The 26274-nt window shown below is 46.6% G+C and overlaps 1 protein-coding gene and 1 long non-coding RNA gene across 2 annotated transcripts; both read left to right on the top strand.

Moving 5' to 3' along the window:
* Positions 1–14764: 14764 nt before the first annotated feature.
* On the top strand, positions 14765–23637 carry LOC125249104. Its single transcript, XR_007180499.1, has 3 exons — positions 14765–15099; positions 22695–23277; positions 23493–23637. It is a non-coding gene; the product is annotated as an uncharacterized LOC125249104 (long non-coding RNA).
* Positions 23638–23751: 114 nt separating this feature from the next.
* LOC125249594 lies at positions 23752–25278 on the top strand. Its single transcript, XM_048161914.1, has 2 exons — positions 23752–23960; positions 24427–25278. Exons 1-2 carry the CDS (start codon positions 23771–23773, stop codon positions 25083–25085), a joined length of 849 nt encoding a protein of 282 aa, XP_048017871.1. The 5' UTR covers positions 23752–23770; the 3' UTR covers positions 25086–25278.
* Positions 25279–26274: the final 996 nt, after the last annotated feature.

Below are 26274 nucleotides of genomic sequence, written 5' to 3'. Positions count from 1 at the left end.
TTCTCAACGAATTCTATTCAGTTTTTGTTTATCATAGCCCAGAATCAGAGTACTTCACATGATTTCACCCACGTCGGAGAGAGCTCCATTTTCCTCATGATAAAAAACAACAACCACAAACTGCACAAAATGGGCTAATTTTCTCTCCTAGTCTCATTTTTGTGAATTGGTGACATTGTCATGCAGCAGTCATCTTCAGAGGTGATCAATAGAGTACTCGAAAGCAGCCATTTTGAAGCCAAGCTTGTTTCCTCTGCAAACACGGGCAAAGCGAAATGATTACCAATCTAGGTGGTTGTTTATACATATACCTAAAAGCAGCAATCTGAGCCTCTTTCCCTGTGTGTTAGAACTTTCTGGAATGCTAACAGAAATGAAGAGGAAATGGCAGAGAGCATTCATTTAACACAGACATGAAGCAGAAATGTAATTAGAGATGATATTCAGGGAATGGAAGGAGGAAACGATCATATTTCCTTATTACTGGATGCCTCAAAGCAGTCAATTTAAAGATGAGTAATGAACACGCTATGTCAGTACGCAAAAACTCTGGAACGCTTTGAGAGGTGTGATTTATCAACTAGTTAGTTAGATATGCATATATAACTTGTTTGGTAAAAGACAGGCAGAAGAAAGTGAAACTTTAGAATAATTCACTTCACTTGGAAAAAAGTTATTAAACCCATTTATTTTGTGGTACTAGACATCATAATATCATTAATCATAGTATGCATTGTATACACACAACGTCTCCATACGATTTTAACTTGAAGTGTGTATTTTCATTCATGAAATTCACACTTTAGTCATTGGCTTCACAGACTAACCATTGAGTATAAGTTCAAAAAATATTGCTTTATACTTGTGACAGTCCAAAAATAATTAGGGTGCATCCCTAGAGAGGAGATGAGCTATTTATTTTCGAAATGATTTGACTTGAGATTTTCACCGTACAATTTCACATCGTGTAGCAATGTATGAAGCACAGCTCGCACAGAAGTCACTTTCAAACCGTGCAGCTTTCTGCTGGTCAACGCGACAAATCCGTCAAAAACTTGAACCAGTTGCAGAATCTTCACCTTATGTGTAATTCCCAATCGCATGGCTTCCTATTGAAATGACTGGATTTTGCCAGCGAAAATTCTCTGAATGGTAAACGTGACTGCACCTTTAGTCAATGTTGCGTTTTTCACATGACCAATTTGAGTCTGTTGTAAAATTTGCACAGGGAAATCTTTCAATCTTAAGCAAAATTCCTGGATTTCACATTTGCCAAACAATGGTAAATACTGTATGATTGCACCTTTGCACTGAAAGAAGGACCCAAACCACTTGTACAGTAGACCAGATCATCATATAAAGATTTGGGCCAAGGCCTGTAAGCAACCATGTAGCAACATGCTGGCATTGTGATCAGGGCATAGCAACACCCTGGGAGTCACTCACTACACCCTACAGAATTGCAGTACCGACTCATTGTCAGAAAATGTTAAAATGTGGTTTTGCATTTTGATATCAAAACGTCTCGGTTACAAAGGTAACCCTCGTTCCCTGAAGGAGGGAACGGAGACGTACGTCGGATGACCGACGAATAGGAATCTCGCTAGAGAGGCCAATCTACTTCGAGTGTAACTAAACGAGCCAATGCACATTGGCATGCAATCATATGCATCAGCTGCTCGCCTCGCAGCGCGGGTATATAATGAGCAGCAGGTGCGTTGCATCTTCAGGTTTTCGCTGAGGAGCCGAACCCAGCAGGTGGCAGCATCAGCAGGACAGCGCCTGTGGCGACGGGACGTACGTCTCCGTTCCCTCCTTCAGGGAACGAGGGTTACCTTTGTAACCGAGACGTTCCCATTCAGTCGGTCACCTCGACGTACGTCGGATGACCGACGAATAGGAATCCCTACCAAAGCGCCACAGGAGGTGCCCTCTTCCAGTGCTCTGTTGTGAGCCACCTGAACCCCCTTGCCTAAGGACGGTGGGACCGGGCTCACACAGAGAGGGTCGATCACTGTTGTTCCCAAAACCCACTCAGTGAGACTATTAGATACCACTGGGAGCGTAACCTTACGTCAGATAAGGAACGCTGCGGAATCCATATGCTTCCCCGAAGGAGTTATATGGAAGAATATGGACTAACCTTGTAGGCTGTACAACATATGGAAGAACTGGGGTGACTCCAACTTGGTGGGTTCTCCCAGAGGGAAAGACACGGGCTTCGATTAGGAGCAACCGTGGAGAAGCCGCATATGGGATCCCCGTAGGGTCACACATATGGAACCCAGCCTAAATCCGGTTCTCAAGGATTCAACGGAGTATAGGCCTGGCGACCGACGCTCCGCCACGTCGGCTGCCGAAGGGATGTCGGAGGACTCGACAGGGTCTGCCTTGTAGGGACTCTCTGGAGAATAGAACGCGCATGTAGCGCAGCAAGCCGACACTAAGCCGGGGCCTCTCCGTGCCTCTGACCTGAGGCGAGAACACGGGAGGAGACCGGCTCGACACGAAGGCTATAGTATCTAGCGAACGTGTTAGGTGTCGCCCAGCCCGCAGCTCTACAAATGTCTGTTAGCGAGGCGCCACGAGCCAGCGCCCAGGAGGATGCTACACCTCTCGTGGAGTGAGCATGCAACCTGAGCGGGCAGGGCACGCCCTGAGCTTGATAAGCCAGGGCGATGGCATCCACTATCCAGTGGGCCATCCTCTGCTTGGAGACAGCCTTTCCCTTCTGCTGGCCTCCGTAACAGACAAAGAGCTGGTCTGAGGTCCTGAAGCTTCGAGTTCTGTCTATGTACAGTCGCAAGGCGCGAACTGGACAGAGCAAAGCCAGGGCTGGGTCTGCCTCCTCCGAGGGCAGCGCTTGCAGGCTCACCACCTGATCCCTGAAGGGAGTGGTAGGAACCTTGGGCACATAGCCAGGCCGGGGTCTCAGTACCACGTGGCTGTCACCCGGCCCGAACTCTAGGCACGATTCGTCGACCGAAAAAGACTGCAGGTCCCCTACCCTCTTGATGGAGGCCAATGCCACCAGCAGCAAAGTCTTCATAGAGAGAATCTTTAAGTCTGCTGACAGCAAAGGCTCAAAGGGAGCAATCTGAAGTGCTCTTAGCACCAGAGCGAGGTCCCAAGAGGGTATGGAGGGGGGACGAGGAGGATTTAACCGTCTCGCCCCCCTAAGGAACCTGACGACCAGGTCGTGCTGACCAACAGTTTTGCCATCTATGTGGTCGTGGTAAGCGGATATGGCAGCAGTATGGACTTTGAGGGTGGAGGGGGACAGCCTACGCTCCAACCCTTGCTGCAAGAAGGAAAGCACGACTCCGATCGAGCATCTTCGGGGGTCTTCTCGGCGAGAAGAACACCACTCGACGAACAGGTTCCACTTCGAGGCGTAAGCACGTCTCGTAGACAGTGCACGTGCCGAAGTGATGGTGTTAAGTACCTCAGGGGGTAAGTCACCTAGAACCTCCGCGTCCCGTCCAGGGACCAGACATGGAGTTTCCAGAGGTCTGGACGCGGGTGCCAAAGAGTGCCCCGTCTCTGAGAGAGGAGGTCCTTCCTCAGAGGGATGGGCCAGGGAGGGGCTGTCGCGAGGAGTGAGAGTTCTGGGAACCAGGTCCGGTTGGGCCAGTAAGGCGCAACTAACAAGACCTGCTCCTCGTCCTCCCTGACTTTGCACAGGGTCTGTGCAAGTAGGCTCACTGGGGGAAACGCATATTTGCGCGGGCCCCGGGGCCAGCTGTGAGCCAGTGCATCTGTCCCGAGTGTCCCCTCGGTCAGAGAGTAAAACAACTGGCAGTGGGAGGTTTCTGGTGAGGCAAACAGGTCTACCTGAGCCTCTCCGAACTCTCTCCAGATCAGCTGAACCACCTGGGGGTGGAGTCGCCACTCTCCTGGCAGCGCAGCTCGTGATAGCTCGTCGGCCACACGGTTGAGCACACCGGGACATGAATGGCGCGAAGCGACCTCAGATGCTTCCGACTCCAGAGGAGGAGATGGCGGGCGAGTTGCGACATGCGACGGGAGCGTAGACCACCTTGACGGTTGATGTACGCAACGGTCGCAGTGTTGTCCGTACGGACCAGTACATGCTTGCCCCGAAGCAGGCCTTTGAGGCGGCTCAGAGCAAGGCGTACTGCCAGCAACTCGAGGCAATTGATGTGCCAATGCAGATGGGGTCCCGTCCAAACCCCTGAGACTGCATGCCCGTTGTACGTGGCACCCCAGCCGGTGGCAGAAGCATCTGTGAAAACCACAGCATGCCGGGACACTTGTTCTAGGGGCACTCCTGCCCGAAGAAACAAAGGGTCCGACCACGGACTGAAGGTTAGGCGGCACTCCTGAGTGACTGGCACCCGGAACGTGCCGCGTTGCCACGCCCATCTCGGGACTCGGCCGTGAAGCCAGTGCTGAAGCGGTCTCATATGAAGCAGACCGAGCGGTGTTACAGCCGCTGCAGCCGCCATATGCCCCAGGAGCCTCTGAAAGAACTTCAGTGGGACCGCTGTCCTGCCGTTGAACGTATTCAGGCAGTTCAACACCGACTGAGCACGTTCCTCTGTGAGGCGTGCTATCTGTTCGACCGAATCCAACTCCATACCGAGAAAAGAGATCCTCTGCACTGGGGCGAGTTTGCTCTTTTCCCAGTTGACCTGAAGCCCCAACTGGCTGAGGTGACTGAGCACCAAGTCCCTGTGTTCGCACAACTGATCCCGAGACTGTGCTAGAATAAGCCAGTCGTCTAGATAGTTGAGAATGCGAACACCCCGTTCTCTCATGGGAACAAGGGCTCCCTCCACGACTTTCGTGAAGACGCGGGGAGACAGGGCCAGCCCGAAGGGTAGGACTCTGTACTGGTATGCTCGACCTTCGAACGCGAATCTCAGGAATGGCCTGTGTCGCGGAAGGATCGAAACATGGAAGTACGCGTCCTTCAGGTCGATCGCTGCAAACCAATCTCGGGGACGGATGCACTCGAAAATGCGTTTCTGCGTGAGCATTTTGAACGGTAGCTTGTGGAGGCTCCGATTCAAAACTCGCAGGTCCAAGATCGGTCGTAACCCGCCGCTTTTCTTGGGTACAATGAAGTAGGGGCTGTAGAACCCTGACCTCAAATCGGCTGGAGGGACCGGCTCTATCGCGTCCTTCGCCAGTAGGACTGCGATCTCCGCACGCAAGACAGGGGCATCGGCATCTTTCACTGAAGTGAAGAGGATGCCCCTGAACTTGGGGGGGCGCCGGGCGAACTGAATCGCATAGCCGAGCCTGATGGTCCGAAGGAGCCAGCGAGACGGACTGGGGAGCGCTAGCCAGGCTCTCAGAGACCGCACAAGCGGCACCAAGGGGACCACCGGCGTACCCGCCGCGGGGCAGCGAGGTGGAACGCAGGGACGCGGCCCGGGGGGCTCTCTGTGTGAGGCGGCCCGAAGCGGGGTCACAGTGTGCTGTGCAACACTTACCTGCTTCCACGGGTGGACAGAGGGAGCAGTCGAGGTTTTGCCTACCTGCTGCTCGCTGCTGTCCGCTGGCGACAGAAGAGGTGGATGAGAGTGGTGAGGTTCTAGCCCTCCCACTGCTCTCCAAGCCCTCTTCGGACCCGGAGATAGAGGAAACTGCTCTTTTATTGAAAATTTGGGTACCGCTGGTCGTTGGGCCAGCGGCGGAACAAAAAGGGGAAACAAAAGATTCTCCACCCGGCCCTCCTCCGGGGGAAGGAGCGGTGCGGTCACCACCTCCTGAAGAGCAGTCCCATCCATCTCCGGGTCGCCCGTCCTAGGGCCGCTTGGACTTGGCCTTGCCACCCTTCTTTTTAGGGGGTGGCGGGACGGGCTGGGCACCCCGCCCGCGACCGGCTCCACGACGCCGCTTGGATGGAGGCTGCTGCTGCGGCGTGGGAGCGGGGGCGGCCGCAGGGGGGCGCCCTCGGCGACGGGCAGACTGAGGTGCCGCCGGCGGTGGGGGTGCAGCAGCTGACCGCCTCGGCAGGATGTGACTAATGGCCTCAGACTGCTTTTGTACAGCCGAGAACTGTTGGGCAAAGTTCTCGACCGCGTCGCCGAAGAGGCCGGTCTGGGACACGGGGGAATTAAGAAACCTGACCTTGTCGGTATCCCTCATGTCCGCGAGACACAGCCAGAGATGGCGTTCCTGGACCACCATGGTGGACATCGCACGACCCACTGACCGCGCCGTAACCTTCGTCGCACGAAGCGCGAGGTCCGTCGCGGTACGAAGTTCTTGTAGAACTTGCGGATCATGACCACCCTCGTGTAGGTCCTTCAGTGCCTTGGCCTGATGGACCTGCAACAACGCCATAGCGTGTAAGGCAGAAGCGGCTTCCCCACAGGCCTGATAAGCCTTGCCGGTAAGATCCGACGAGTGCTTACAGGCCCGGGAAGGGAGAGACGGCTCCCCCCGCCAGGTGGAGTTAGGGCACAGTTGCATAGCAACGGCCCGTTCCACAGGGGGTATGCGCGCATAACCCTTCGCCGCTCCGCCATCAAGGGTGGTGAGGGAGGAGGACCCACCGACACGGTTTCGGGCAGTAAAAGGTGCCGTCCATGTGCCAGTGAGTTCTTCATGCACCTCCGGGAAGAAAGGCACTGGGGTGGGGGACTGAGAACCAGCCCTTGCCACCCCGAGAAACCAATCGTCCAACCGCGAGGGCTCGGGACACGGTGGAGGATTCCACACGAGCCCGACCCTGTTGGCGGCCCGGGAAAGCATAGCCATCATTTCCGGGTCTGAATCGGGCACAGATGTCACCCCCGAAGGAGGCAGCTGCGCCGAATCGTCATCCCCGAAAGTATCAGGCTCACCCTCCGATGCAGCGATCGACATCTGGTCGTCATGGGGAGCTCCGAAGGATACGGATGGTACACACCTCTGGGGTGGTCCACCGCGTTCCCCCGGCAGCTCTACTGGCTGCGGAGTGCACGAGGGATGAGGGTTCCTAGGGGGTTGGTTCCCCGAAGGAAGCGCGCTCACCGTGATCCTCAAGTCACCAGTCCCAGCGCCCGAAGCAACCCTCTGAGGAGGATTGGAACGAGGCGCCGGGACCGGGACTCCACCCCTTTGCAGGAAGTGGAGTCTCGACCGCAACTCCGCGACGGTCATCATCCCACAATGGGTGCATGACTCGTCCACAAACGCCGCCTCAGCGTGCCTTAAGCCCAAGCACGCGATACAGCGCTGGTGACCATCCCGAGGCGCCAGGTAACGACCGCATCCAGAAACACACAAGTAGAACGACATCTTTAAAAAGACGCGAACTACTCGTGTAAGCTCTTTCAGGAACTGCTCTTTCAAGTGCCGAAGCACGCAGGGGAAAGCCGCTGCAGCACAGACAGGGAAATGTGCAGCCTGTCGTGTGCACTCTCCTTGGAGATGCCGCTCTTACCAGCCGTGAAAACAGCTTTTCAGCGCTCTTTAAAGCGCACCGTACCAGCCGTAAGAACGGCTTTCACAGCTGACACACAGCTTTCTTTGCTCAGTGGGCAAAAAGAAAATAAACAAGAAACAAAAGGAGAGAATCGGCCCCGCTGCTGTGCTGTTCCACCTGCACCAGACGAGAGAGCAGTAGAGAGAGCTGGCTCGTTCCTTTCACACTCGCTCGTAGATACTACCATGTGTAGTTCGGCTCCGAAGCGAAAAGCTGAAGATGCAACGCACCTGCTGCTCATTATATACCCGCGCTGCGAGGCGAGCAGCTGATGCATATGATTGCATGCCAATGTGCATTGGCTCGTTTAGTTACACTCGAAGTAGATTGGCCTCTCTAGCGAGATTCCTATTCGTCGGTCATCCGACGTACGTCGAAGTGACCGACTGAATGGGAACGTATATAATCAGATACCTTTCATGATTAGTTTTCCAGGGCACAGTCCCAGGGTTATTTTCAAATGTTTAGATGTTCAAGCAGCAAAACACAGCTTTTTTTCCCCCCCAGACACAATGGGCTCTTTCTTTAATGGACAGCTTTTGTTTCCATAGTAACCCTGTAGCACATTTATTAAAAGCAATGTTTTCAGATGCATGTGTCGCTGGTCCTTGTAAATGGAATTCCGTATACCTTGTGTTTTTTTAGCTGGCCACGTCTCTGACGTACAGTAGCGTTATCACACAAGCTCTTGGCAAATGCTGTGTGCTTATCAGTAAAACATGAAGTGGGTTTTTAAGATTGTGACACTTACACTTTTACCTGATTTCGAACCTAAGCGCTATTGGCTAACCATTTGGCCCTGTACTCTCTGTTGCTTTCGATTTTAATGCCATGAGGCCAAAATATCTAATGGCTGCAACATATCTAATAAATGCAGCAATCTGTAATGTAAAAAAGAAAGAAAATATACTTCTTTTTCCTGCTTACCCTGCTATCTGTTTGTGCACTTTTACTCTCTCGAGAAAAAGAAGAGCTTCAAAGCGATGCTGGTCAGATTTTTTTTATTTTTTTATTAGCTTCATCTGAGATGTTAGTCATACAATTTCTTTAAATAAAAATAATCAATGAGCGATCTTAATCCGATTATGCTTAATAAACTGACAATGTAAATGCGTTAATCTTTTCATTTATCGAAGTAAATGTCTTAAATGGCTTAAAGGCACAATATTAAAGATTTTTGTAATAAAATATTCAAACACAGGGCTCCAGACAAAAACATTCATTAAGGAGCCATTGGCTCCTATAAAGGGAAAAAAAACATGCGGCAAATAAATATGACCTGACTACGGAAGAGGATTCGGGCCAAGCAATAATAAAAAAAATAAAACTATCTCGAGATTAAAGTTGTTAAATTTCGAGAAAAAAAGTCTAGATAAAATGTTGAGAATAAACTCGTTAAATTACGAGAAAAAACTTGTTAAATTACGAATTTGTTCTCATAATTTAACAACTTTTTTCTCGTAATTTAATGACTTTTTTTCTCATAGTTTAATGAGTTTATTCTCAACATTTTATCTCGACTTTTTTCTTGAAATCTAACGACATTTTTCTCATAATTTAACAAATTTGTTCTCGTAATTTAACGACTTTTTTCTCGTAATTTAATGACTTTATTCTCAACATTTTATCTCGACTTTTTTCTCGAAATTTAACGACTTTTTTCTCATAATTTAACGAGTTTATTCTCAACATTTTATCTCGACTTTTTTCTCGAAATTTAAAGAGTTTTTTCTCGGAATTTAATGAGTTTTATTCTCAACATTTCATTTAGACTTTTTTCTCGTAATTTAACAACTTTAATCTCGAGATGGTTTTATTTTTTTATTACTGCTTGGCCCTAATCCTCTTCCATACCTGACAAAATATTTAGCTATTACTTGTAAATACTGTGGGTTTGTTCAAATTTACTTTTAGTATGATTGTTTTAAACACATAAAACTGTGCAGCATTAACCCACCAAATCATTTAACAGTCACATATCAGTAACAGGTTAATATAGCATTAAATTTCACATTCCTTGAAGCAAATTTTAAAAAAAATAAAAAAAATAAATACTTCTCAAACCCCAGCTCAAAATGTGAAGGGTTGAAATTTTTTTAACTGCACTCTGACTTTATGTTGATGTTTGTTTTATTTATTTATTTATTTTTGCCTTTTTTGCAGCTTTTCAAACAATACAGGCATTCTGCACTTCACATTCTACAAGTCGACTGTCTACCTTATGTCAATCGATCCAATGACACACACACACACACACACACACACACACACACACAACACAAACACACAAATACACACTCATTCTGTTGGTCTCTCCCCTCTCTTTTTTCCCAGAGTAATCTATTTTTGTCATGGCTGGACGATCAGACCCAACTTTCTCATTTAGAAGTGTATGCAGGCTGCCTCCCAGATGGACAGCCATGGAGCGCAGCGACAGGAACCACTGCTGTTTTTTTAGAGACGGGGCTATGTGCTACCACAGGCAAAGAATATTTTTAGACACGAACACCACTATAGGGCACAATATGCCCTGGTGGATGGTTTGTCATTTCAAATTTCAAGGTCTATCTATTGAGAACTGTAAACAACAAGTGCTAATACTTTTAAAGAGATAATTCACTCAAAACTGAACATTCTGTGTTAAACATTTACTCACCCTCATGCTGTATCATTAGACATCTCTTGCCATACAAAAGCTTAAAAAATAACAATCATAAAAGCACTGTAGTTTGTAGTTTTATATGGGTCAATGATAGATAGATAGATAGATAGATAGATAGATAAATAGATATAGGCCCATATAGGTTGTTTGTCACTTACCTGAAATACAACCCATAAGGGCGTTTACTAAAGTTGCGCCCCTATCGACAACAGGACACTTTCATTTTAATGCATTGTTCCCTTTTATCTGAATCATATTTTGTGTTTTGCATAGCTCAATTGGTAGAGTATTGCAATATACAACAATATGCGATCATGTGATCGTGGGTTTGATCCCAGGGAACGCATTTGCTCATGAAGTGTATATGCACTATAAATCACTAAGGGTAGGTTTAGGGTTGGGGTAGGTGTAGGTGTAGCTGTTAATAAAAAGACAGGTAAGGGACAGTCTAAAAAGTCCACACATTGCATTTAAATGAACACGCATTTTGATTGGTAACGACGGTCATACGTCATTTCATGATGACCAATGTTATGACACTGTCATTATTTTTACGCCAGCTAGAGGGCGCATTACTTTAAATTGTAAATATAGGTCGTAATAAGGTGCTTGAAAAAACACACCTCACTGGATGCCATGTGCACGCTCAAGGCAGTTTGACATAATGGTGTATTAGAGGTAAAAAAAATATATATAAATACTGTTCGGTTTCTCGCACAAACCAATCGTTTCGTGTCTTAGGACGTCAATGTGTCGTCACGAGCCGCAGGGTTTAATTTGGATTTGTCTGTGCATGTTTTCATAGATTCAATGTAGACGCCTTTCAGAAATAGAAGAGGAATTATCTCAATTGGAACCCTCTTATAGAATTTCCTCTAGCCCTTCTACCTTACAGACTATTCTCAAATTAAAGTATGAATATAACACTATTCTATCTGGACAGGTATGGGATCAATTATTAAGGGTAAGACAAAAATATTTTGAGTTAGGGGATAAGCCCCATAAATTGCTGGCTCGACAGCTGAGGGGTTTACAAGCTAATAAAACCACACACAAAATTAAATCAGAAGCAGGAGACATGCTTGTGGATCCTAAAGCTATAAATGATCGCTTTAGAGAATATTATGAACAATTATATACATCAAGAGCAAGAGGGGACATCTCTAATTGGCTAGGACCTTTGAATCTCCCTAAATTGAGTGACGCTGCCTGTGAGGCCTTAAACTCTGACATTACTATTCCAGAGATCATTGATGCTATAAAATCTTTTCCTAATGGCAAGGCGGCAGGGCCAGACGGTTTTGGTATTGAATTATATAAAAAATATTTTGGAAAGTTGGCTCCCCTTTTACTGAGGATGTTCACTCATTCTCTTGAAATTCAAAAATTCCCTGACACGTTATATGATGCTAATATTTCATTAATACTGAAAGAGTGTCGGGAGGAGACTGAGCCTTCATCTTATCGGCCTGTCGCATTACTTAACTCTGACATAAAAATTTTTACAAAATTATTAGCCAATAGGTTAAATAAATACATTTCATCAATTATACATTCGGATCAAACTGGTTTTGTTCCTAATAGATTTTCATTTTTTAATGTTAGGAGATTAATGAACATTATGTACCATAAATATAAGAAAAGCTCTAAAGCGGCTGCTCTGTGTTTAGATGCAGAGAAAGCTTTTGATCAGGTGGAATGGCCCTATATGATGAAGGTTATGGAAGAATGTGGGTTTGGTGGTTTTGTGTCATGGATTACAACGCTATATGCTTACCCAACCTCTGCTGTACTCACAAATCAAGAAAAATCGAAATCATTTTTATTACATCGTGGGACACGTCAAGGATGTCCCCTTAGCCCTTTGCTTTTTGCAGTTGCGATCGAACCCCTCGCGATCAGTATTAGAAACCATCCATCTGTCGAACCTGTAAGACTGGGAAATGTAGATCATTACATTTCCTTATATGCGGATGATGTTGTCCTCTTTTTGTCAAACCCTGAGCAGTCAATTCCTTTACTGTTAGATCTTATCAAATCTTTTGGTATAGTCTCTGGATATACAATTAATTGGCAGAAGAGTGAATTCATGTCTTTAAGTGCTGAACTTGATGATGAATTCCTACACAATCTCCCTTTCAAAATCACAGACAGAACTTAAGTATCTTGGAGTTTTTCTGCCTAAAAACCCTTAATTCATTTTTAAGTTGAATTTTCTTAAGAAATTAGAGGATCTAAAAATAGACATTGGCAAATGGAGGACTCTTCATCTTTCTATCATAGGTCATAAATGCTGTCAAAATGGTGTCTCTGCCTAGATTCTTATATCTCTTTCAAAACTTACCTATTTTTTTGACCAAAGCTTTCTTCAGATCATTAGATTCGGTAATCCTGCCTTTTATCTGGGGCTTTAAAGCTCACAGAATTTCAAAAATACATTTACAAAAACCGAAAGAGAAAGGTTGCCTTGCTTTTTGCATTATTACTGGGCAGCGAATACGAGGGCCTTAGTTTACTGGCAGGAGGATTATAAAACAGAAATATCAATTGACACTCCCCCTTGGGTTTCTATTGAAAAAAATGGCATTAAAAACAGTTCACTCCCAGCTCTCCTCTTTTCTGCTTCTGTATTGCCTTCATCTGTCAAGGTAAATAATTTTATTGTTTCAAACTGTTTGAAAATATGACACCAAATTAAGAAGGGATGCCGATTACCTGACACTGCTATTTTTGCCCCAGTATATCGCAATCACGCGTTTCCCTCTTCCCTCTCAGATGCAACATTCAACATGTGGAGGCTGAGTGGTATAGTTACCTTGGAAGATTTATACATTAATACACATTTTGCTTCTTTTTCTCAATTAAAGGAGAAATTTTCACTTCCCACAACACACTTTTTAGATACTCACAGATCAGAAATTATGTACGTCATGCCGTGTCTAGTTTTGAGTCTCTGACGGAGGAAAGAAGGATATATAGACTATTGCTGGGCTCACCCGATTCCAAACATTTGATTTCAGACTTTGTAATTGTGTTGAAGAAGTTAGTTTTTCTACGCATTCTTTAAAAATTGCCTGGGAGGAGGAATTAGGTATACAGATTGGAGATGAAGTATGGGAGGAGAGCCTTAGCAGGGTTCGTTCTTGTTCTATTAATTCCAGGCATCAGTTAATTCAATTTAAGGTGATGCATAGATTGCACTATTCAAAATCTAAATTGCACAGGATTTTCCCAACCGTTTCTCCTACATGTGATTGGTGTAAATCTGCAGAGGGCTCTCTTACCCATCTCTTTTGGACATGTCCTAAACTGTATAATTTTTGGTGTGACATATTTAAGTGGTTTTCTGACATGTATAGTTTTGTGTTTAAGCCTGATCCAGAGATTGCATTATTTGGATATTCTGTTTCTCTGTCAGAACATAGTGTCTCTGTACAAAGCACCATTATTTATGGAATGATTATTGCTAAGAGCATCATTTTAAGACTTTGGAAATCGGATACTGTTCCTCAGTTCAAGACCTGGTTGACTTATCTTACTGGAATATTGTACATGGAGAGAGTCCGGTATGGAATTATGGGTAACCTTGATAAATTCTACAGTATATGGCAACCATTTCTGGATCATCTTAACCAGTTAAATGCTAGCTCTGATCAGTAATGTAGTGCATAACATGCTGTCTGCTCTGCCTTCTACTGAATGCTTGATTGTTTGTGCTCTACCACTGGAACTGCATACACACCCTGGTTCTTAGTCTTTTTATTTATTTTTTTTTTATTTATTTTTATTTTCATTATTATTATTAATGGTTGATGATATTAATAATTATTAATAACCATTTATATTGTTGATATTATCATTCGTTGTTTTTTATATATTTTCTGAATGTATTTTTTGTTTTCTTTTGCTTTTTGTAAAATGTAAAATTCTAGAATTACAAACTGAAAGTTCACGAACAAAACCAGGGTTTCCGCAGGGTCTTAAAAAGTCTAAAATTTAAAAATCAGAATTTTAGGCCTTAAAAAGTCTTAAATTCGCTGCTCTAGGTCTTAAATAATTTTAAACAGGTCTTAATTTTGATTGCCATGTAGCGCTACCTCTAATGATCCTTCAGCACTTTAGAATGTTTTTTTTTTTTTTTTACTCCGTGGTGTTGTAGTTCTTTCTTTCGCTAGTCCAAATATAATTCGCTGTATTACGACTACAAAACAGACCAACATGCAACAGCCAATCAGCTTTCTGTTATTGGCACGAGTTTTTCTCGATTTGCACCACAGACGTAAAACGGATTTTACTTTTCAGCTATGGGGAAGTGCAAGTTTAGCGATACTTGGCTTGAAAAAACTGAATTTAGGACTTGGTTAAGGCCAGTTGCTAACAACGTATTTGAAGCCTACTGCTTACTATGCAAGAAAGCGATTAAACTGGGAACGTTGGGTGTACGGGCGCTGGAGTATCATGCAAAAAGTGAGAAACATCTAACTGTTGTGAAGGGCCTCCAGCAAACGACAGTCATCAGCCAGTTCTGCCAAGTATCTGGTGGCTCCACACTGCCTAGGCGAGAAACACACTGCAGCTCCGCAACCCCTGTGAGCGACCTCCGTGTCGCTTTCGGATCAGAGCCAACACTAAGAGCGGAGGTGCTCTGGGTCCTTCACACCGTGACTAGTCCTATAATGCGAATGAGGAAATCGGTGAATTGTTTCAGACAATGTTTCCGGACTCTAACATCGCTAAAACATTCAGGTGCGGGAAAGATAAAACTGCATACATTGCGCGCTTTGGACTTGCAGATTTTATCAAGAGAGAACTAATTTCGAAAGTGACTGGACCATTCGTGCTGATGTTTGACGAAAGTCTGAATCGCACCACCAAAATGAAACAGCTGGACCTTCACGTACGTTTTTGGGAAGGCGGGCAGGTACAGTCAAGATACCTGGGATCCCAGTTCATGGGGCATGCTACAGCCGAGGACTTAATGAAGCATGTGAAAGTAAGTAAATGTTTTATTATAACATTTTTACTGTCACGTGTGTAATAAAAAAAAAAAAAAAAAAAAAAAAAAAATATATATATATATATATATATATATATATATATATATATGTGTGTGTGTGTGTGTGTATTTTAGCAGATGAGTGATTTGGCTTAATTTTTCTTTTGCATTAAGTGGATTGTTATCAATTTTTCCTATTTATACTACCTGTTGAACAGTATGGTGTCCAACTATAATTGTGCTAGATGGCTATTTTGCAAGAAATAATTAAATTTGATTTAATTCATCTTAATTTGTATAACATCAATAACAGTATAAAGGAAGAAACCTTGAGCAGATCCATGGCTGAAAGGAAAAGACCTATCTGCCAAGGGCCAGATAGTTGAGTATTAGGATGTTGACCATTATATAGGCTTATATACATGGTTCAATGGGCATAGTAAAAAAGTATGGACATTGAATATTTACACAATAGAAAAGGGAAGGGTGCCAGCATTATAATGCAAGCATACTAATTTCTTGGTTAATTTTAACCTGTTAACTGTCACTGGCCCACCGGTGGGCCCACAGCCAATACATATTTAAAACAGTAATATCCTATACTAAACCTAAACTAATCTTGACAAACTATATATCATTTGAAAGCTTAGTTTTTATATTTGGTGACTGATTGTCAAAATAATTTACAGAGGAGCAGTAATTTATCAATTTGCAACAAGCATATTTTCATACTCATAAGGCATGTTCAGACCTTTATTTTGAAATGGCGATGAACATGAAAAATCATTAAAGATTGGTTGAAACATGTTTGTTTTCATGCTAAGAGTTCAAAAGATTACATCAATTTTTGAGAAAAAAAGATCTGAAAATGTTTTTAACAGAACAAAAAAAAAAAAAAAAAAAATACATTTATGATTGTGGTGGCAATCTATAACCCACATCTATGTTGTTTTTATGTTTATTAGAGGTTGAATTCATATCAAATTCTGCCAAACTTCCCATACTACTTCTATATAGGATGTCTACTTCATAAATTGTATGAAAATATATGGTTCAGATCACTCAAACCATATATGGAAATGGAGGCGCCTTTATATGGTCAGTAATGGAGCTTGGTTGTCATCTAGTGAAAAAGTGTGGTACTGCGCCCAAACAAAATCTGACTGAAAGCTCATTTTTTCAGATATCAACCTGAAATTTGGAACACAACTTGTTCAGACTTTTGGCTTTGATTTCCTTGCAGTTTTAGAGTAAAACTTGTTCCCTTTCAGTCGGTCACGTTCGACGTACGTCAGTAGTGACCGACGAATTGGGATATCGCTAGAGAGCCCTATCACCTTCGAGTGAACTAAAACAAGCCAATGGAATTGGCGTGCGATATTTGCATAATGCGCACCGCCTCCGACAGGTGTATATAAATAGGAAGCTGATGCAATCGCACTCTGTCTTTCGCTTCGGAGCCAACCTGTGTGTTCCTGCTATTAGACTGAGAGTGACTTCTCAAGCCTTTGAAGAGCTTTCGTTCTACAGTGCTGGTATTATGGCACCGTACAGCGAGGCTGCGAGCTTTTCCAGAGTGAGCTTTCCGAGCTGTTATTCAGCTCTCAACTGCTGTTTTCACAGCATTATTTGCCCCGTTTGGTTTGCGATTTGGGCCGGTTCCTCTGTGTATGTGACTCAGGGAGTGAAAGCTGTTCCTGCAGTCACATCGCGGCTGTTCCCTGTGTGCTTCGGCACAAAGAACAAAAGCTTCTAAAAGAGCTTCACAGACAGACACTGCGTCTTTTTCAAGACGTTATTCTGTCTGTGCGTTTCTGGAGGCGGTCGTTTCCTATCCTCACTGACGGCCACAATCACTTTCTCTCATGTCTGCTTAGCGTGCTGAGACTGTGTTTGTGGGTGGTTCATATTCTCTTATGAGAATATGCCCACGTCGGCGCGTTGTTTGTCTCGCCTTTCTCGTAAGGGTTGAGCGCTCAGCGCGCCGTGTGCCGTCGAGCTGCCGGCTGACAGCGCGCGTTGCCATGGCGACCCTGCGCGCTGTCTGGCGCTCTAGATGCACGGTCGAGACTCGAGTGCCTTTAATGAGGTGGAGTCCCCTCACTTATTCCCCGATCTAGTTTATTTTTCTGAATCAGAGAAATACTACTTTGGTTAATAAGCCTGGGTGACCAGAGGATCACAGTGGGGCATTACCCGCCGAGCCATTCTCCGTGGGCCCCCACTCCTCTAGTGCATCGCAAACATGTTGTGACTTTGTTCGTGGGTGGTTCATGTTTAGTTCAACATAGCCACGTCGGCGCCCAGTGCGCCGTGTGTCGTCCAGTTGGACGGCCACGTTCATGGTCCAACATGGCTGGTAGCCTCTGCATGGATTGCTGGTCCTTCTCATGGGGGACCTAGCATCTTAGTCAGGGCTCCAGCAGAGGATTAGACGTCGACTGCTACATTGGAGAGAGTATTGTTGAGTTCTGAACGTGAAGATGAGGCTGAGTGTCCCACGGTTGTGATGTGCTCATGCTGAATCAGATTCAGACTTGACAACCATGCTTTCCCGGGCCCTGGGGGCGTGGTGCGACGCGTACTCGCCTTGCCCCGCCCCCTGTCTTTGCCCAGACGTGCATGGAAAAACTTGGCGGTTTGTTGCCTTTTTTGGTGTCAAATATGGAACACCAAAGGGGCCATAATCTGCATTACAAGTTTTTTCTCTCTCACTACCCTCTGGGGTGGGGTGGCAGTGCTACGATCACACCACCTCTGCCCTGCATGGGTCTTGGCCACCGGCAAGTCCGTGGTAGGCCAAAGCACTCATTGCATCTGGGTAGTTCTGAGTCGGGGTTGAGCTACGCATGGTGCAAGTCATAGCGCAGGCCCCTGGCCAGACAATGTCCACCGTGGTGGTCCGGAAACACCCCTGGCTGGTCTTGCTGGGATGTCGTCGTCTAAGTACGCTTTCTCGATGCACTCATCTCACAAGCTGGCCTAAAACCCAGCCCGCTTAGCCCGCAGTCAACCCAGTTGGCTAGCGGGAAGCGGTCCTGGAGATATGGCGACCTGGAGCTGAGGTAAACAGTTCTTTCTCCCCGGAGGAGGGCCGGGGGAGAATTCTGGTCTGTTCCGCCGCTGGCTCTCCGGAGTCCAGCGGTACCCACGAATAGAACTGTTGTCTGAACCTCCAGGTTCCGAGAGGGTGTGGTTGGCAGTGTGCGGGGCCCCGCCTTGCCACTCTCAGCCCCCTCTCACTTATAGGTTCCAGTGTGATGGTTCAGGCCGCACCCCATCTGCTGTCTCCCTTTCACACTGCTACCTCGCAGAGTCTGACCACACTCTGGGCCGCAACCATGCCGTCCGAGTCGGGTCCCCGTACTCTGCTTGTGGCTGTCAGCGTGCGAGGCCCGCCTTGCCACGCGCAGCCCCCTCTCACATCGCCAGCAGGTGCCAGTGTGATGGTGCAGGCCGCACCCCGTGTGCCGTCTCCCATACGCACTGCTACCTTGCAGAGTCTGATCACACTCCGGGCCGCTACCATGCCGTCCGAGTCGGGTCCCCGTACTCTGCTTCGCTGCCCCACCTCCGGTACATCTGTGGTGCGTTTGGTCCCGCTGACTCGGTGTCTGGAAGCCTGGATAGCGCTCCCCAGCCCGTCCCGCTGGCTCATTCGCACTATCAGACTCGGCTATGTGATTCAGTTCGCCCGGTGTCCCCCGGTTTTCAGGGGTGTCCACTTCACTTAGGTGTCATTGGACAGTTCACCTGTTCTCCGGGCGGAGATTGCTGTCCTCCTGGCGAAGGATGCAATCGAGCCGGTCCCTCCAGCCGATATGAAGTCAGGGTTCTATGGCCCTTACTTCATTGTACCAAAGAGGGTGGTGGGCTACGGCCAATCCTGGATCTGCGCATTTTGAACCGGTATCTTCACAGGATGCCGTTCAAGATGCTCACGCAGAAGCGCATTTTCGAATGCGTCCGTCCCCAGGATTGGTTTGCAGCGATCGACCTGAAGGACGCGTACTTTCATGTCTCGGTTCTTCCTCGACACAGACCCTTCCTGCGGTTTGCGTTCGAGGGTCGGGCATATCAGTACAAAGTCCTACCCTTCGGGCTGGCCCTGTCACCCCGCATCTTCATGAAGGTTGCGGAGGCGGCCATTGTTCCCCTCAAGGAACAAGGCGTTCGTATTTTCAACTATCTCGACGACTGGTTGATCCTGGCCAGCTCGCGAGAGCAGTTGTGCGAACACAGGGACATGGTTTTAGCTCACCTCAGCCGGTTGGGTCTTCGGGTCAACTGGGACAAGAGCAAACTCGCCCCCGGGCAGAGGATCTCTTATCTCGGTCTCGAGCTAGACTCGGTCACACGGACTGCGCGTCTCACCGAGGCGCGCGTCCAGTCGGTGTTGAACTGCCTGAGCTCGCTCAAGCGCAGGACAGCGGCCCCACTGAAAGACTTCACAGGCTCCTGGGGCATATGGCATCTGCAGCCGCGGTCTCGCCGCTCGGATTGCTCCATATGAGGCCGCTTCAACACTGGCTCTGCGGCCGGGTCCCGAGATGGGCGTGGCAGCGCGGCACGCTCCGTGTCCCCGTGACACCGAGCTGCCGTCGCACCCTCATTCGGTGGTCGGATCCTTCTTTCCTGCGGGCAGGAATGCTCCTCGATCAAGTGTCCAGGCACGCTGTGGTCCACACAGATGCCTCTGCCACCGGATGGGGGGCCACGTACAACGGGCATGCAGTGTCGGGTCTTTGGACGGGGCCTCAACTGCATTGGCATATCAATTGCCTGGAGTTGCTAGCAGTACGTCTTGCACTGGGCCGCTTCAAGGAGCTGCTGTCAGACAAGCACGTACTGGTCCGCTCGGACATCACTGCGGCCGTTGCATACATCAACCATCAGGTGGTCTACGCTTCCGTCGCATGTTGCAACTCGCCCGCCATCTCTTGTTATGGAGTCAGAAGCATCTGAGGTCGCTTCGTGCCATTCATGTCCCAGGTGTGCTCAACCGTGCAGCTGACGAGCTCTCACGGCAGCCTCCACTTGCGGATGAGTGGCGACTCCATCCCCAGGCGGTCCAGCTGATCTGGCAGCTTCCGGCGAGGCCCAGATAGATCTGTTCGCCTCCCCAGGAACTGCCCACTGCCAGTGGTTCTATTCCCTGACCGGCGGCATGCTCGGCACGGATGCCCTGGCACTCAGCTGGCCCCGGGGTCTACGCTATGTGCGTTTTCCCCCAGTGAGCCTTCTCGCACAGCTCCTGTGCAAGGTCAGGGAGGACGAGGAGCAGGTCTTGCTAGTGGCTCCGTTTTGGCCCACTCGGACCTGGTTTTCGGACCTAATGCTCCTCACGACAGCCCCTCCTTGGCCGATTCCTCTGAGGAAGGACCTCCTGACTCAGAGACGGGGCACCCTGTGGCACCCGCGTCCCGACCTGTGGAACCTCCACGTGTGGTCCCTGGACGGGATGCGGAGGTTCTGAGTGATCTCCTGCAAGCGGTCGTAGACACCATCACTTCCCCTAGAGCTCCTTCCATTAGGAGCCTCTATGCGTTGAAGTGGAACCGGTTCGTTGAATGGTGCTCCTCTCTCGAGAGGACCCCTGATTATGCTCGGCAGATCCGTGCTTTCCTTCCTGCATGAGGGCCTGGAGCGAAGGCTGTCTCCCTCCACCCTCAAGGTGTATGTTGCCGCTATCGCCGCACATCACCATGCAGTTGTTGGCAAATTAGGGATCTGCACGCATTTTCGGTCGACGAATCGTGCCTGGAATTCGGGCCCGGTGACTCTCACGTTATCCTGAGACCCCGGCCCGGATATGTGTCCAAGGTTCCTACCACTTCCTTCAGAGATCAGGTAGTGAACCTGCAAGCGCTGCCTTCGGAGGAGGCAGACCCAGCCCTAGCTTTGCTCTGTCCCGTCCGCGCTCTGCGTGTGTACGTAGACAGAACGCAAAGCTTCAGGACCTCAGATCAGCTCTTGTCTGTTACGGAGGCCAGCAGAAGGGAAAGGCTGTCTCCAAGCAGAGGATGGCCCACTGGATAGTGGATGCCATCGCCCTGGCGTACGAATCCCAGGGCGTGCCTTGCCCGTTCGGGTTGAGAGCCCACTCCACCAGGAGTGGCCTCTTCCTGGGCGCTGGCTCATGGCGCCTCGCTGACAGATATCTGTAGAGCTGCGGGCTGGGCGACACCTAACACGTTCGCTAGGTTTTATAGCCTACGTGTAGAGCCGGTATCTTCACGTGTACTCGCATCCACTAGTCGGTAGACGTGTTGTACCCGCTCTAAGTGTCGGCTTGCAATGCCATTCCCGCCCCCTGGGCCGGATACATGCATACTTTTCACTCCAGTCGTGTTCCCCGCTTGGCGAACCCTGTCGAGTTCCTCCGCCTCCCCCTTCGGCTCGGACATTGCGGAGTGTCTGATGCCAGGCCTACATCCGTCGCTGACGCTGTCTGTTGGCTGGGGTCCATATGTCGTGACTCCTCTACGTGAGCAGTCCCATATGTGTAATTATCCACGGTTTAAAACTCCCTACGGGTGAGTCCGTGTCTTTCCCTTAGCAGAGCCAGCTCTGCTGTCACCTGTCAGATGAGTCTCCCCCTACCAGGCAGAGCCATCCCAGGGACTCCATATGCGTACTGCCCCCCGGGCCAGTCCATATGTGTATTCTCCACGTAAACTCCTCCCCATTGGGTAGGTAGTGGCCTCCGCAGCGTCCCCTACGGGTTCGCTTCCCCAGTGTAGTCTAGTTTACTTAGTGGGTATGTCGGAACAGCAGTAGACTCTCTCGGCGTAAGCTCGCCCCCTTCACCGTCCAATTGGTGCGACGGGTGGCTAGAGCTTGCGCTGGGCACTGGAAGGGGTTTCGTAACTGTGGCGCTTTATTTGGGATCCCAATTCGTCGGTCACTACTGACGTACGTCGAACGTGACCGACTGAAAGGGAACGTCTCGGTTACGTATGTAACCCTCGTTCCCTGAAGGAGGGAACGGAGACGTACGTCCCGTCGCCACAGTTTCTGTACCCTCGCTGTAGTGCGGACACAAGTTGTCTCCTCAGCGAAAAACAGAGTGCGATTGCATCAGCTTCCTATTTATATACACCTGTCGGAGGCGGTGCGCATTATGCAAATATCGCACGCCAATTCCATTGGCTTGTTTTAGTTCACTCGAAGGTGATAGGGCTCTCTAGCGATATCCCAATTCGTCGGTCACTACTGACGTACGTCTCCGTTCCCTCCTTCAGGGAACGAGGGTTACATACGTAACCGAGACGTTTTGTAAAATATATATTTTCCCTTACGTATGTTATTTCACTTCTACAATAATCTGCCAAATTTCATCTTTAAAACAAGAACAGCCTTATGTCTATATTCCAAAGTATTCTTGAATTACAACCATTTAAGTTTGGATAGTGCATTTTCATGTCTATATAACATGCATTCATGAAAATGCATGTTCATATACATTTTCATGTTCATATGTCATGTCTAAGTGGGGGTGACAGTTGACAGGTTAAACAACACCAGAAATAACAGAATATGTGTAAATTAATATGAACTAAAGTATTATGTTTATTTGTTTTTTTCCTCAGGAGTGTGTGGACCCCCTTGACCTAAGGAGACTGGTGTCCATTTCAATGGATGGGCCCAATGTGAATTTTAAATGTTTTGAGCTCTTCCAACAAGAACACGCAGAAAGGTATGGAGGTTCTCAACTTGTTGCTGTGGGGAGCTGCGGACTCCACACATTACATAATGCAGTCAAAAGTGGCTTTTCCATATGGCAAGTGGAAAAACTGCTGAGAGCCATGCACAGAGCCATTCCATAATGCCCCAGCTAGGAGAGAAGACTACACTGCTGTGACCAAGAGCTCTGTCTTCCCTTTATCTTTCTGTGGTCATCGGTGGCTTGAAAACCAGCCTGCGATAGAGAGGGCTCTTGAAATTTGGCCATCACTTACACAGTATATAGATGCGGTGAGAAGAAAACAACTCCCAAACCCTGGGACAGCATCTTTTGACACAGTGGAGGATGCCATGAAAGACGCACTCATTGTGGCCAAGTTACACTTCTCCTTTACTGTTGCCAGGCTTTTCAGCCCCTTTTTGAAGAAGTATCAAACAGATGAGCCAGCGATGCCTTTCCTCAGCAATGACCTGGCTGAGCTGATCAAGGTGCTGATTTATATGGATAGCTCTGTACATTATCAGCACAGAACTATTGTCACTACGGATTAGGCTTAATTGATGTATAGGCTTTGTTAATGCAGACTAAGTAATTTCTTGAACTTTCATTATTTGGAATTAGGATATGATATATATGGCTTTATATTTTTTAGAAATGTGGGCACCAGATACTTCCATTTACTTCTGAGATTATTTTTTGGCAGAGTCTCCTGAGACGCTTCATTAAGAGGGAGGTCCTCCAGGACATCACCACACTGCAGCTAACCAAACTGGATGTAACTGACAAGAAGAACTGGCTCCCACTAAAGGATATTGACATCGGCTTGGGTGCTGAGTCAATACTCAAGGTAGTGTGGTCATTATCTTTTTATACATTTTGTTCAGCAGCAGTAAATATCATTTTATTGTACAAATTATGACTGCTTAATTCCCACGTCCAGAGCAGGAAAATTGTTGAGTCCTTGAGTTTAAAAGAGACTGCATGCAGGGACTTTCAAACATCATCAGGAAAATTCAGGAGAAGAGCCCTCTCAAGTATGCAACAGTTAGGCAGATGGCATGTCTGGACCCCTCTGTCATGTTTAGAGACCCAGACAAGTGCAAGAGGCAGATGAAATGTCTTGTTCAGACATTTCTGCAAGACAAGCAACTGACAGGAGGTGTTTCTGCTGGTAGGAATAGTTGTAGAAGAGGCTTTTAACAAAAGTAAGAGGTCCGCACAGATAATTGTTTTTGAATATTTTAATAGTGCTGTTAACACAATCTGTGTTATGGCCAGACCTTTTTTGCTTTACCCATTAAAGCTGTTTAATTTCACAATTTTTTCAGTTTGTCCATTTCAGTACACTTATTATTTGTTGTGTGCACTTTTTTCTTTTCTATTTTTCTAATCAGGATCATATTTTTGAGTGCAGATCTGTTACTTTTGTCATATTCATGGTTAAGCACCTGTTCTGTGTGCAATAGCTGACTTGGTATTGAAATAGGCTTTATCCACCGTTATCAACAAATGTAGATACAGTAGTGACTTTGCTCATTATAACCGTTACAGATTGTTGATATATTGTCATGATGTATTGTAATGATTTATCAATTAAAAATTCACTATTTTTGTCTTTTTCAGTTATTTTGTCTTAGGGGATGTCATTCTCCAACAATTTGATGCCTTGCTGTCTGTTGAGTGCAGAAGTGAGGAGTTTCTCTCCTTCCCACAGATGCAAAAGAGGCTTGATGTCTTCTTGAGCAGTTTCCTTAGAAACTACCAAGAGCTTTTTGATTTTTGCCAGAAGCTTCTGATTTTGTCTCATGGACAGGCCACTGTCGAACGAGGCTTTTCTGTTAATAAAGAAATAGAAACCTGCAACATGCAAGAGGACACTTTAGTAGCACAGAGGCTGGTATGTGACCATGTCACTCGACACGGTGGTGTTACCAAAGTTCCCCTGACAAAAGAACTCTTGAGTTCGGTGGCATCAGCCAGAACCAGGTACCGTCTCTACCTTGAGACAGAAAGAAAGAAGAAGGAATCCCTTGCACAAGGCCAAAAGAGAAAGGCGGCAGAGGATTACTTAGAGGAACTAAAAAAAAGGAGGAACACTATGCAAACAGTTGCAGAAAGTCTTTCCAGAGATGCAGACAAATTTGCCGAAGAGGCTGAGGGCAAGGCTGGCAGTAAGATGGCTCAACTAATAACTAAGTCAAATGCTTTGAGGAGGGCCAGCAAGGAGAAGTCAGCTGAGCTCAAGAACATTGAGGAGGAAATTCTGGCCAAGGGAGAAGAGCTGAGATTAATGTAGCACACACGCGCGCACACTCATCTGCAGACTCAAGATGTTTTTTTGTTTGTTTGTTTTTTCTCTGTTGTTCAACAATGTATCTAACCTGTCTTCAGTAACTGTTCAATTTGAATAAATTTACTTTGCCAGTAATTTTGTGATTCTGCATTTTCGTTTGTGTGTGTGTGTGTGTGTTTTTGATGTCGTGATATAGGTCTTAAATTTCATTCTTAATGGTCTTAAAAAGGTCTTAAAAAGTCTTAAATTTGACTTGGTGAAACCTGCAGAAACCCTGAAAACTAAACTGAACATGATGATATATGTGAGTTTATTATAAACAGCCAATTCTATAAACTCATGTGAAGTTTATTTAAATGGGGTTTTAATAATAAAATTAAGTTATAACAATAAGTAATTCACTAAAAACACCTATATGTCATGCCTATGTGATTCACGCAAGCACAGCAGACCTTCTGTAACACCCACGTCTAGAAAACACATATATAGGCTACTCATATCTCTGTAATAAACACAGATATATACAATCCCATCCGAATTGGTACATGAAATCACAGATGTGATAAGAATTGTAACTCAAAAATCCTGTCCGAATAGAGCTTTATTTTCATCCTATTTGGAGCTTCACATTCATTAGTCACTATGGTTACTAACCATGTTTAAATATATTATTTGACAATAGCTGCCTAACAATTGTTCAAAAAATTTCTACTTTGGTCTTCCACAGAGAAAATAACAGCAGAGTTTGTACTGTAAATAATGACTGTTTTCATTTGTGAGTGAACTCTTTCTTTAAGGGCTTAGTGAGCCTCACAGTTTACTGCAGTAATCATTTGCCTGAATGATCATTATTTTTTTAGAATCGTCATGTTGTCCCCAACACTCTTTGGCAATTCTACATCAACGCGTTTAACAGCTGGTCATTGATCATTATAGCTCAGATGTTGAGTACTTCAGTGGTTTCGCTATATCCGCTCAACGTTTCAGCTGCGTCTTTAAATCATTTTACAAAGAGTGTTTAAGTGACTTGTAGCGTCACCTAAAGCAGATGGTCTAATCGCAGAGGGACCGTTTTAAGCTAAAAGTGAGAGACAGACAATTTATCTGTCATTCGGCAAGCTCCAGAGACACTGTTCGCACTTTCCAATTAAAAACTATTTACCCTTGTTTCTACATCAGGCCGTACTTACAT

Source organism: Megalobrama amblycephala, linkage group LG16 (genome assembly GCF_018812025.1).
Source record: "Megalobrama amblycephala isolate DHTTF-2021 linkage group LG16, ASM1881202v1, whole genome shotgun sequence".
Lineage (NCBI taxonomy): Eukaryota > Metazoa > Chordata > Actinopteri > Cypriniformes > Xenocyprididae > Megalobrama > Megalobrama amblycephala.
The sequence above is the reverse complement of the archived record's forward strand: the minus strand, read 5'-3'. Positions and strand labels throughout refer to the sequence as shown.